Below are 13392 nucleotides of genomic sequence, written 5' to 3' on the forward strand. Positions count from 1 at the left end.
ACAGTGATGTTGTGAGGCGTCGGAACTCCCGAAGAATGCCGGGACTTCCGACCGTCGGAACTCCCGACTCAAGTCGGAACCCCCGACCCTCAGTAATTTGAAAAACATGTAACTGAGTTAAAGTTAGTGAGGTGTCGGAACTCCTGACATATGTCGGAACTCCCGACCGTCGGAACTCCCGACTTACGTCGGAACTCCCGACCCTCACGGCTTTTGAAAACTAGCCGTTGGCTTCTGGTCATCCATACCGGACACGTCCGGTAGCATACCGGACATGTCCGGTATGACCAGGACAGTGAACCCTCCAAGTCGGTCGAAGTGCGCCACGTCGGAACTCCCGACCCATGCCGGGACTCCCGACCGTCGGAACTCCCGACCTACGTCGGAACTCCCGACGAACCAACCCGAGAACGACAGGTTTGCAGCTGCTGGACAAATACCGGACACGTCCGGTATGAATACCGGACACGTCCGGTATTGCCAGACCAGCAAGAAAATCAATCAGCACTTTTGTCGCTCAAATACTCAAAACTCACATGGGTTGGCTTGAGCACTTATGAAACATTATCTATCAACATGATGCATCCCTCTTAATAGTACGGCATACCTATTAAACTCAAGATAAACGAAATATGAATTTGTACCACTTGAGTTGTTCTTTTTGAATTGATGTCGTCCTTTCCAATCTTCATCAAGTAGGGGTGCTAACATGTTGATGTTGATCTTTTCACTTGAGCATAGCCATCTTGAGCATGTGACTTGATTCCATTCATCAAGTTTGAATAATCCCAAATGTATCAAGTCACTTCCATCAAATACTTCATTATAGATTTGATCCTTCACATCAATATGACCATCTAAGCTTGATTAGTACCTCAACTAAATGCAAGTACTTTCTTCTTCACCCTAGCTAGGTTCTTCGGCCGCCAAGCCGTCGCTTGCCCTTCACCCTTGCTTAGTACCTCGAAGCCTTTCCTTGCTATCTTCACCATCTCAAGCCATCAAGTCACATCTTGTGTTGAATCATCCATTCATATGTATTGTTATCTTTTTCATTTTAATTTAGCAAGCTTCAAATATGAGACCATTCCATATGCAATCCCTCATGTCTCATTAACTAATAATCACAAGCTTGCTTTCACATAGTACATGGAAATCCCACAATAAATAAGCCTTCACATGAATTTCATTTGCATTGTTGTCTTGTGCTTGAACTAGATTGTTTATACAACAACACATCATTTTGGCTTTCATTAAGTGCCTTTGAGATAACCTATTACCTGTCCACACTTAGTAAACGGGTTAGTCCTTTAATCACGTTGTCATTCAATCAACCAAAACCCACTAAAGGGCTAGATGCACTTTCACTAACATCATTTTTGCCTCTACATCCATATCCTTTTCCGACGATTTTTTCCATTCCTCCGTTTTTCATTCCTCTGTTCCGAACATATCTGAGCTTTGCTTCTTTATCGCCCTTGATGGGCTGCATCACGGCCTCAGCGGCAGCAGCGGCGGCACGTGGAGCGGGGTTGCCAGTATTGAGTACGCTCGTCATGGTGCTCAAGCATTTGCGGGTGCAGCAACGCCGGGAGGCCCCGAAGCAACCGCCGCTCGCCATTAAGGTCGAGCTCAAGCAGCTCGTATTCTCCATGGCTCGTTGCTGCTCGCCATTAAAGCTCGTCTTCTTCATCGCTCGCTGCTGCTCGCCATTAAGGTCTATATCGAGCAGCTCGTCCTCTCCATCGCTCGCGTGGCCCAGCAAATGCCTACATGAACCCTAGGCTCGCGGCTGCTGCAGGCGGCAACGGAGACGATGCGCACAAGGTGCTCGATGCCATGCTCAAGCCGGCGCGCCACAACCAGCTGCCGAAGATGACTGTGTCCCACGACGTGGCAGATTTAAATAGCACGAATGGAAATTTTTTACAAAGGCTGTTGGGTTAGTCTAGTTTTTTTGTGGGTGTTTTATTTTACGGAATAGCTAAATTAGGAGAGTTGGAAAATATTTTTGGCTAATCTTTTGGCGATGCTCTTTAAAAAAATATAAGCAGTGCTATAAATAGCGCTGGAGCAAATAAAACTGAACCTGCTTTAAGGCTTTTAGCTGAAGTGCTACGGGCTCACGGCCCATCACAAACATTTCTACAGGTTCCACACCCACCACTCGTTGGACCAAGCCCGCTATCGAACCTGGTCAACAAATGAAAACGGGCCCACAGCCCTTAAACCCTCGTGCCCGTCTCTTCCTGCCTCGCCAAACTTCTCTACGGCCCAACCCGCTACTGATAAGATCAGTACACGCCATCTACTCCGATTCGAATTTCCAAATTCTGCCGCCGACGCGACGCCCTGGCCAGCTCTTTTCCCGCCCCGCGCCTCGCGATTCAAACGGCGCCGCGGGATGGGTGGGCAGGCCCCACTCCCCCGCTCCTCGTCCGCTCATAAGGCAAGCCACGCAACTGTAACCACCCTTTCTCACTGGCAGGTGGACACACAAACCAACAGGCCCACACGCCGGCGTAACAGCTATCCCTCGGGGGCCCGCGGGTACGTAAACCACCCGTGCGTGGCTGCGGCGCCGTTATTTATACGCTTCCTCTTCCGGCCACAACGAAATACGGACACGAAATCCTCAAACCCCCAAACCCAAAAAAACCTACCTCCCTCGAAAGTTCCATCCCGCGTCGCCGGTTTCCTCAATCTCCGTGGTAGTTGTGCGCGAGCGGGCGGGCGGCGGAGTTTGAACTCGATGGCCACTTCAGGCGAACAATCGGCTGGCGGCGGTACGGGGGATTCGTATTTCTGTATTTTGTTCCGGTGGATTTTTCAGGCGGATGCGTGCGTGTGACGGCCGATGATGATTTTATTTGATCTTCTGTGAAGGGTCTGCGGCGAGGGCGTCGAAGCTGCGCTACCCGCTGCGGTCGGCGAGCAAGGGGAAGGCGGCGGTCATTTCCCCGGCGGCGGATGCGCCTCCCACCATCTCTGCTCCGCGTCGGTGCGTTTTCACGTTACTGCCGTATCCTTTTTCCTTTCCACATTTCACGGTGGGGGCGATCTTATTTCACTCGTGGATCCGCGATTCTCGTGTTCTGTTCGAATCTGGTAATACAGTTCCGAACTAGTAGTGATTCTGTTGCGTAGGATTCGGACGTGCCTATTCTGAGCGCCACTTTGTTGGGTGCAACGGTTACTGAGATGCGACTGTTCACATGACAACTATTCAACTTCAGTTTTTCCTCACAACGTGAAGGAATAGCTAAAAGTACCGGAATATATTCTTGCAATTATGCTCATAGCCCTCCATTAGTAACTAGTTCTCGAACAGAGGATGAAACTATAGCTGGGGATCGTGTTTTTCTTGAGACCAAATGGGGACCATGATAGCCAACATGAAACTATATATAGTAGTAATGATGCATTTGTTGACATGTCAAAGGTTGTAGGTGCAATTCCATTCCAGAAATATTGTGGACAAAAATCAACTTTGGCAATCTATTAGCAGTAAAGCAGGCCTGGTTGCTATAGTTAAAAAGGCATAGATCTATTCTTCTTTTCAGCTGCCTAACTGCTAAAGATTTGCCGGATATAATCCTGCAGTCCCACTTGCCATATTGTAGTTTTGCCTATTTCGTGAACTATCGTCTCTGAACTCCTAGAAAATGTCTACGAGCTAATTTAGAGAGGAATAATCATGTGCTTTACTGCTTTTTCATTGTGGGTCTCCTTCATATACAGTACAACTTCAGGTGTAGTACGAGTAGGTCTGTGTAGTTCCACAATGATTTGTTCCGGAGCACTAGTATCCATCACAAGGCTGAGCTAGTGAGCTATCAATACTTCAAGCAGTCTATTGGAAGACCATCGGTCAGCCTTCAAGACAGTAGATGTGCAGACTATTGCTTCGAAACTAAGCATCTGATTGTTTGGTGTTATGTCAGTCTACCTACAATTGTCTATAATTTTTGCTGGGCACCTCTCAACTTCCAACTTAACATTTATATGAGCTACTAGTATTTTGCTCTATAATTTTCATCTGATTCCTTATATATAGGGCAAAACCATCTTCAGATGTCAGCAAGAGCATGTGTTTAGACCTTTCTGTGAAAGAGAAATCTGCCAAACCTCCACGGAGGCACTCAATACAAACCAAGCCAGGAGCTAGCCCAAGGCCAACACCTTCTGGAACTGTCACCACTCCAGTGTCTAGGAGATCGGACAGCCAGTGGAGGTTTGATACTCCGACATCAGAAGCGTCCATGTCCATGAGCAGGCGCAAGTTCAGCACACTTTCTTCAATCTCGTACTGGATGACACAGATCAGGCTAGCAGAGTCTGCTTCCAAGCACTCAGTTTCTCTGGGCTTCTTTAAGCTTGCTCTTGAATCAGAATGTGAGGTGAGCATCTCTTTTTTATTTGTTTTGTTATTTATCAAATAAGTTTGGTACATACATGTGATTAGAATGGTGCATGTTTTAATACAGCCTTTGGACCGGATGAGGGAAGAACTCAAGTCCTATGTAGCCCGCCATGGCCTAGCGACAGAATTGGAGGACCCAGTTAAGGACATTCTTCAGGTTTATGATATTGTGGAGGATTTCGAGAAGCTGAAGATCTCTGCAGAGCCCTCGCAGCAACCAAAAAAGTCTGACAAAGCTGCTCGTACTGCCACTGATGTGTCACCCAATGGTAACCTGAAGCCAAGGTCACTGAACTCTGATGCTACTGAAAGTAAGGAAGCTGGAAAGAAAGAGAACATTCAGAAAGTGAAGCCTGATGCAAAGGTCAGAAGCTCCTATAACAGGAACCCAGTAAAAAACACCGCTGCAAAGGAAGTCGTTGCCAAGAACACTGGTAAGAAAACCAAGAAAGAGGCCAAGGGTCAGCAGGAAGTTAGCAATGGAGGTAGCGAGGCTTTGTCAGCCCTTCCAGATCAGGAATCTGGTAACTATCCTTTTGCAATGTAAGTATGGCACAAGCATGCGCTATTCCATTTGCTAACTGTTATTTGTATTTTGCAGTTGATGTTGTGAAGCAGATCACCCATGAAGATAAAGAGAACATGGTAAATATAGCTAGCAACTGACATCACTGGATCATTTTTAGGACAGCAACATGCTATTATTCTGATCCTACTAATCAATTATTCAAATTTACTTTGCCTGCAGGGTGATATTGAAATGGCAGTGGACGTTGCCATAGCCCAAGATGTCTAGAACAGTTGGACCAACTTCAGATTCAATCCTTTTTTATCGCTGAAGATGAAGTATTAGTGTGTGGTTGCTTATTTTGGTTTTCATTGTTCATAAATATGTTAGCAGAGCTTGTCTGTGTGATTGCTGAACCTTAAACGGTCTTCAAGAGTGTGTCATAAGTTGATGATTGCTTGTATTCCTTTGTTAAGTTTGTGGCTTTGCATGTACTAATCGTGCATCTGAATATAAGAATTTATCTATTCTCGCGATTCTTCCCGACAGAAGATCCTATTGTTTGTGTTCTGTCAATGCTTTATACTGCCCGTTTGTTCTGCATTTCCTCAATTTGCATGCTTGAACTCCATGCACGTGTGTCCACGTCTCATGCTGTACGGGGGGCAGGAGCTCGTACTGTGTGATCATGTGGGTTTCCTTGTATTATTGTATCTTCGACAGAATCCTGAGCAGAGCACGCAGGATGCTGGTTCTGATCTTGCCTAATAAAACATTCCTCAATGGCTCCATTCAGAATGCTGACATTTCACAGGCACTGCTAGCTCAATTCCATGAGCAAATGGGATGAATTCTCGGTGTACAAAATCGATAGTTTTTTTTACTCTCATGGGAGCGCGTTTGGTATTTGAATCCAAAATCGATAGTTTTTTTTGCTCTCATTGGAGCGCATTTGGCATTTGAATCCGACAGCAGAGCTGGAAGATGCTGAGGTGATTATAATAAGGTCAGGTGTGCCAACACCCAACAGCACGAGATGCCGGGAACGCGGCCGCCCATCAGCCTCATACGATGCCAAACGCGCCACCGCGATCGGTTGCGACGTCATGATCCAGCGAGGGTTGCACGCACCTACCAGAGATCGGACTCGCGAAACCGACAGGCCGTGTGCATTGCCGCACCGCATAGGAACGAGCGGTGCTGCATCTGTGTTGCACGCGGTTTGGTGGAGCGGCCGCCCTGAACTCTGACGAATATCTATCTGTTCGGACGGGGGTGTAGGCCAAAGCTACTGACTCCTGGCACTTATCCTTTTGTTTTCTTTTAATTTTAAGAAAAAGTTGTTAATTGCTAATGCCATGGTGATATACTGGCTGGGTTCGCTCGCTCTGGGTTTCCGCTGCTCAGTTTTGCTCTGTTTAAGCCATCCAGGCAGAGGCAGGCATCCACTGACGCATGACAGCAACCGGCACGACGGATTACAGAAAGGCATCGGTCTCTCCGTTAACTAAATGCAGCTCAGTTTATGGATCTGATGATACCGTTCACAGAGACACATCAACATCAGCGTTACGTCGATCCATACTACAAAATGCGCGAATGATTATGATTTAGCGGGGGTGAGAGCTGTGGGAGAGTGGGCGGGTGGAGTGGCATCAGAATTTATATGAGCCCAAGTACAGACGAGAGGAATAGGCCATGCAGATGCAGCCCAGTCTCGCCGTACCAGCTAGGCAGCTAAAGCCATCGGCGGGCATGACATCATGATGCGTGCAGCGACAGCGGGCTCTCCCTGTGCCGTGCCTCTCATCTGAAAGGTTTGAAAATAGTTACGTATACTCTTTGAACCTCTTTGCCCTGTTCTTAGAGATCCGCGTATGCTATGCAACAGGGTAACATCGTTATGTATTATATTTATTTATGTCATGTTTGGAGATCCGATGACGGCAAAACCCATCTATGGATAAGTACGGGACCAACCCCGAAATTCTCTGGGGTACTGTATATCAAGCCGTGTTTAGTTCGTGAATTTTGGGAATTTGGTTACTATAGGTCTTTTATTTTTATTTGGCAATTAGCGTTCAATCATGGACTAATTAGGATCAAAACATTCATCTCGCAATTTTCAACCAAACTGTGCAATTAGTTTTTTTTTTGTCTACATTTAATGCTCCATGCACGTATCGCAAGATTCGATGTGATGGCTAATGTAACACTTTTTGGGAAACTTTGGCTGTGTTTAGTTGGGTGAAATTTGGAAATTTAGTTACCGTAGCACTTTCGTTTTTATTTGGCAATTAGTATTCAATCTGGACTAATTAGATTCAAAACGTTCGTATCGCGATTTCCAACCAAACTGTGCAATTAGTTTTTTTTCGTCTACATTTAATACTCCATGCACGTATCGTAAGATTCGATGCAATGACTACTGTAGCACTTTTTGAAAAAAAAAACTTTTTGAAACTAAACAAGGCCTTTTGGGAACTAAACAAGCACAGTATATGCCCCTGTTAACACAGTAGTGTTACCGTACTTCCATGCGACCACATGCTCTGAAAAAATTCAGGGCAGCTAGTTGCAGCGTGTTGTTTAATCCTATAACCCCTGAGGCAAAGTCACAGTGGTGTTATCGTACTTCAATGCGACCACATGCTCTGAAAAAATTCTGAACAGTTAGTTGCAGCGTGTGTTGTTTAATCCTGTAACCCCTGAGGCAAATTCAGAACCTTTTTTTTTTTGCTATTTTTCAAAGGCAGAGATTGGCCGAGAAAATGCCAAACCCATATTCGGATGGAGCGGACATTTTTTTACATTTATATTAAAGAGACAAGCGTCCGACCGTCTCAGTGACTGACTTTTTAAGACGAATACCCATCTATTAAAGATTTTTAGAAAACCAAAAAACAAGTAAGAAAATAGTAACACCTCTTTTAAATCCCTAGACAAGGCCCCAAGCAAGGCCGCAGCGAGACTAGAAAAAATGCTATCCTTTTATGTTCATTTTTAGAAATCTTGTATGAATATTTTGATCTCTAAATGTTCTCATAAAAAACGTTTTATCTATAAAGTTTGCATATCGTCGAGCATTGTAATTTTAATATTGGCGTGTCCCATACTATAGCATTTGAAAAATTTAGAAAATTGAATCTCAACATCTAGTTATTTAAATATGAATATTTATGACCATAAATAATTTGATATATTTTTTTCAACTACTAACTTATAGATCTTGCTGAGAACTACAACTTTAGTATACGTCAAATCAACATCACAAGTCATTTGAGAATTCTAAATTTATAATTTCAAAGTATTAGAAATAAAAATGAACTCGGGTACTCTAAAGTATTTCAAATATAAAACTTAGTTAACAATTAACGTATAGATAGAACTACAGTTTTTAGACCATATCAATATCCGAGGCTTTTTAAAAATTCTACATTTTAAATTTCAAAATCGGAGAACTTAAAATAAAATTTTAGGACTCTAAACAGTTTCAAATAAAAAACTTGTCAACTAGAAAAGTGTACGTCACGTCAAGCTCTACAATTTTGATATAAAAATTATAAAAAGTTATTAATCTTTTTTTAGACAACTATTTTTAAAAGTGTTCTTCTAAGAGTGTCGCATGTGTTAATTAATTTTAGAGGCAGCACTTTCCGAAAGCTAGCCTCTGAAAATAACAAATTATAGAGATATAGTCACTTTAGTGCATTTTCTTTTATTAATAGTTTAATAGTGTAAATGAACAATTGAGACGGGCATCTATATAGTGTCCGCCTGACCATTCAGAGAGGTGACACCAAAAAATACCCATAACAGTCTTACAGACCTGTATTCTAAAACATTTTTCATTAGTGATACCTACAAGATGCTAAAAAATAAATTAGGAGCACAAATAAGAGTGCCATGGTTTGACGTATGACTACGTGATTTGCAGCGTCATCACATGGTTGATGGTCGTTTTATCAGTTCACGTGTATGACAGCGTCCTCCTTAAGTCCGTATGCATTAGCGCAGCTCTTTTAGCGTATAGTCAAGGCGCACTCAACGTATCAAGGAGTGCACATCTTCCTCCGATATAGATATTTTTTTCTCAATATGGAAGAACGTCCGACTTCATGTCTCTTTTAGCGTTAAGTCAAGACGCACTCAACGTACAAGGAGTGTGTGTCTTCCTCCGATATAGATGTTTTTTCTCAATAATGGAAGAACATCCGGCTTCATACATCTCTCTTTTAGCGTTTAGTCAAGGCGCACTTAACGTATTAAGGAGTGCGCATCTGATATAGATGTTTTTTTCTCAATAATGAAAGAACGTCTGGCTTCATCCCCACAAGTGAGGAATTGGACCAAAATTATTATAGGACATAAATATTTAAAACAAAATTAATCTCATACATCAAAGAATATGGCCTATTTGTTTTGGTGGCTTTACGCCACAGCAGGCTACGGCTGGCTTGTTTCATAACTTCAATGAATAGTGTTTACTACTTTCCTTTTGTAGCAGCAGCCATCAGTGCAGCCATCCGAACAAACTTAGTTTGAAAGTCTAAAGACATAAGGCTACATGAGAGGTGAAAAAGGCCATTGTTTTGTAGTCTCCAACGTGCGATAAGTACAGGTGATGCGTTCTTTCTTGTCATCACAGTGCTGCAATTGACTCCAACAACGTCGGAGCCAATGAGTTCCTCGGAGTAAGGCTGTAGCATTCGATTTTAAGAACAAAATCAGATACCCACCATATATGAGTTCAAAAAATCAAATCTCACATATAGATATAAATAAGGATAATATCAAAAGACAATGTTAAATATATAACGTACTTAGTATAAATGATAACCTTAGACAGCAAACAGCGGCAAGACAACTCTGATCTTTAGGTGAAGACTCTAACTCCATAAGGATAACTGACTGGTTAATCACAAGACTAATTCCTTCAAACTCTAACAATCTAGTATCCATCCGGGATTTTTCTAAAAATTTAAACAGTAAAGCAAGCATAAGTACATGTCGTACTCATCAAATATAACATGAGGTTCATGTGGCTCAAAAGAATGACACTGGTTTATTGCAGTTAGCTTTTAGTGAGTCATAATTTTAGCAATTGAGTGACAACAAGTTTATTCACAAACCCACATAAACACATGATTAAGTAAACATGAATAATGAATAGCATAAACAATTAACCATTAATGATCATCTATTCCGTAAGAGTTCCAAGGCCGCTCGTGACCGTGAACACGGCTGATATACCAGTTTTACACTCTGCAGAGGTTGTACACTTTCACCATAAGTCGTGATTTATCTTTTTGCCCGAGGTTGCGAGCCTCTTAACCCACTACCAAGGAAGGTCGGTAGGGTTTACTATAAAATCTTTCAAAGGTTCGTCCAACAAGTTAGAGCCACTAAAGATTCCCCATCAACCAGTAAGATCCCTCTCCCAAGGTGTGACTCACAAAAAGACAAAGAAACCAAAGTGCACTCCCTTGGCAGGCCGTGGAATCAAACCAATCGAAGCCCCTCTTGCGTCTTTCGGTAACCACTAACAAGCTACAAAAGGTCCTCATACTTAACTAAAGGCAGAGTCATGTAACACTCATGGTTGTACTGTAAGTCTCGGTTGACCACTTATAGATAAATCCTTAGGGAGAGAAATCTAGAGAACCATAATAATAGCCCAATGCTCTAGCCCTCTCGAGCCATGTTGCTAAAAAGGCGCGCTCAACGTATCAAGGAGTGCACATCTTCCTCCGATATAGATGTTTTTTTCTCAGGCCTTGTTTAGATTGAGAGTTTTTTCAACCTGATAAATAGTACCACTTTCGTCTTATTTGGCAAATATTGTCCAATCGTGGATCAACTAGGCTCAAAAGATTCATCTCGTGATTTCCAACCAAACTGTGTAATTAGTTATTTTTTTTACCTACATTTAATACTCCATGCATGCGTCTAAAAATTGATGTGATGGAGAGAGAGTGAAAAAACTTGGAATTTTGGAGTGATCTAAACGAGGCCTCAATATGGAAGAACGTCCGACTTCATGTCTCTTTTAGCGTTAAGTCAAGACGCACTCAACGTACAAGGAGTGTGTGTCTTGCTCCGATATAGTTGTTTTTTCTCAATAATGGAAGAACATCCGGCTTCATACATCTCTCTTTTAGCGTTTAGTCAAGGCGCACTCAACGTATTAAGGAGTGCGCATCTGATATAGATGTTTTTTTCTCAATAATGAAAGAATGTCTAGCTTCATCCCCACAAGTGAGGAATCGGACCAAAATTATTATAGGACAAATATTTAAAACAAAATTAATCTCATACATCAAAGAATATGGCCTATTTGTTTTGGTGGCTTTACGCTACAGCAGGCTACGGCTGGCTTGTTTCATAACTGCAATGAATAGTGTTTACTACTTTCCTTTTGTAGCAGCAGCCATCAGTGCAGCCATCCGAACAAACTTAGTTTGAAAGTCTAAAGACATAAGGCTACATGAGAGGTGAAAAAGGCCATTGTTTTGTAGTCTCCAACGTGTGATAAGTACAGGTGATGCGTTCTTTCTTGTCATCACAATGCTGCAATGGACTCCAACGACGGAGCCAATGAGTTCCTCGAAGTAAGGACGTAGTATTCGGTTTTAAGAACAAAACCAGATACGCATTATATATAAGTCTAGGAAGTCAAATTTCACATATAGATACAAATAAGGGTAATGTCAAAAGACAATGTTAAATATATAACGTATTTAGTATAAATGATATAACCTTAGACAGCAAACAGCGGCAAGACAACTCCGATCTTTAGGTGAAGACTCCAACTCCATAGGGACAACTGACTGGTTAATAACAAGCCTAATTCCTCCAAACTCTAGCAATCTAGTATCCATCCGGGATTTTTCTAAAGATTTAAAAAGTAAAGCAAGCGTAAGTACATGTCGTACTCAATAAATATAACATGAGGTTCATGTGGCTCAAAAGGATGACACTGGTTTACCACAGTTAGCTTTTAGTGAGTCACAATTTTAGCAATTGAGTGACAACAAGTTTATTCACAAGCCCACATAAACACATGATTAGGTAAACATGAATAATAAATAGCATAAATAATTAACCAATAATGATCATCTATTTCGTAAGAGTTCCAAGGCCGCTCGTGACCGTGAGCACGGCTGATATACCAGTTTTACACTCTGCAGAAGTTGTACACTTTCACCATGAGCCGTGATTTACCCTTTTGCCCGAGGTCGCGAGCCTCTTAACTCACTACCAAAGAAGGTCGGCAGGGTTTACTATAAAACCTTTCAAAGGTTCGTCCAACAAGTTAGGGCCGCTAAGGATTCCCCATCAACCAGTAAGATCCCTCCCTCAAGGTGTGACTCACAAAAAGACAAAGAAACCAAAGTGCACTCCCTTGGCAGGCCGCGGAATCAAACCAATCGGAGCCTCTCTTGTGCCTTTTGGTAACCACTAACAAGCTAGAAAAGGCCCTCATACTTAACTAAAGGTAGAGCCATATAACACTCATGGTTGTACTGTAAGTCTCGATTGATCACTTATAGATAAATCCTTAGGGAGAAGAATCTAGAGCACCATAATAATAGCCTAATGCTCTAGCCCTCTCGAGCCATGTTGCTAAAAAACATCTTTAGTGCATACTGAATTTCTTTAAGATTCTTTCTATGTATGCCTTTTGTGACAGTCCTAATACCCCTTTACTTCTATCTCGGTGAATCTCGAGCCCTAGAATGAACGAGGCTTTACCAAGATCTTTCATATCAAATTTTGAGGACAAAAACATCTTGTCTCCAGTAGTAGACTGACATCACTACTAGCAAGTAAGATATCGTCCACATACAGGACAAGAAAGATAAACTTCCCATTCTTAAACTTTGCATTGACACAATTGTCCTCAACATTCTCTTTAAACCCAAAATTCCTTATTATCTGATCAAACTTCAAGTACCACTGTCTTGAAGCTTGTTTTAATCCATAAATGGACTTCTTTAGGCGGCATCCTATTCGTTCTTTTCCTTCCATGACAAACCTTTCGGTTGTGCCGTGTAAACATTTTCCTCTAAGTCCCCGTTGAGAAATGTCGTCTTTACATCCATCTGATGTAATTCTAAATCGTAATGTGCCACTAATGCCATTATGATTCTGAAGGAATCTTTACATGAGACTGGAGAAAATGTCTCATTGTAATCAATCCCTTCTCTTTACGTAAAGCTTTTTGCCACAAGTCACGCTTTATATCTCTCTATATTCCCTTGAGAGTCAAGTTTTGTTTTGTAGACCCATTTATAGCCTACTGTTTTGGCTCCTTTAGGAATTATTTCCAAGTCCCAAACTTTATTGGCATTCATTGATTTCATTTCATCTACCATGGCCTCAAGCCACATTGAAGAATGATCACTTCTCATGGCTTCTTCAAATGAGGTGGGATCATCCTCCATTTGAAATTCTTCAG

The 13392-nt window shown here is 42.3% G+C and overlaps 1 protein-coding gene across 1 annotated transcript; it reads left to right on the forward strand.

The window, feature by feature from the left end:
• The first annotated feature begins 2633 nt into the window (after positions 1-2633).
• Positions 2634-5470, forward strand: LOC136528490 (uncharacterized). Its single transcript, XM_066521454.1, has 6 exons — positions 2634-2786; positions 2887-3001; positions 4058-4400; positions 4488-4947; positions 5025-5068; positions 5172-5470. The coding sequence occupies exons 1-6, from the start codon at positions 2753-2755 to the stop codon at positions 5217-5219; spliced, it is 1044 nt and encodes a 347-aa protein (XP_066377551.1). The 5' UTR covers positions 2634-2752; the 3' UTR covers positions 5220-5470.
• Positions 5471-13392: the final 7922 nt, after the last annotated feature.

This window comes from Miscanthus floridulus, chromosome 19 (genome assembly GCF_019320115.1).
Source record: "Miscanthus floridulus cultivar M001 chromosome 19, ASM1932011v1, whole genome shotgun sequence".
Lineage (NCBI taxonomy): Eukaryota > Viridiplantae > Streptophyta > Magnoliopsida > Poales > Poaceae > Miscanthus > Miscanthus floridulus.

Bases quoted from the DNA above. Each gene is read 5' to 3' on its own strand.
- LOC136528490 (XM_066521454.1), top strand. From the start codon at position 2,753: ATGGCCACTTCAGGCGAACAATCGGCTGGCGGCG. The intron at 4,401-4,487 runs GTGAGCATCTCT...GTTTTAATACAG, and splicing joins CTCTTGAATCAGAATGTGAG to CCTTTGGACCGGATGAGGGA. The intron at 5,069-5,171 runs GTAAATATAGCT...CTTTGCCTGCAG, and splicing joins ATGAAGATAAAGAGAACATG to GGTGATATTGAAATGGCAGT.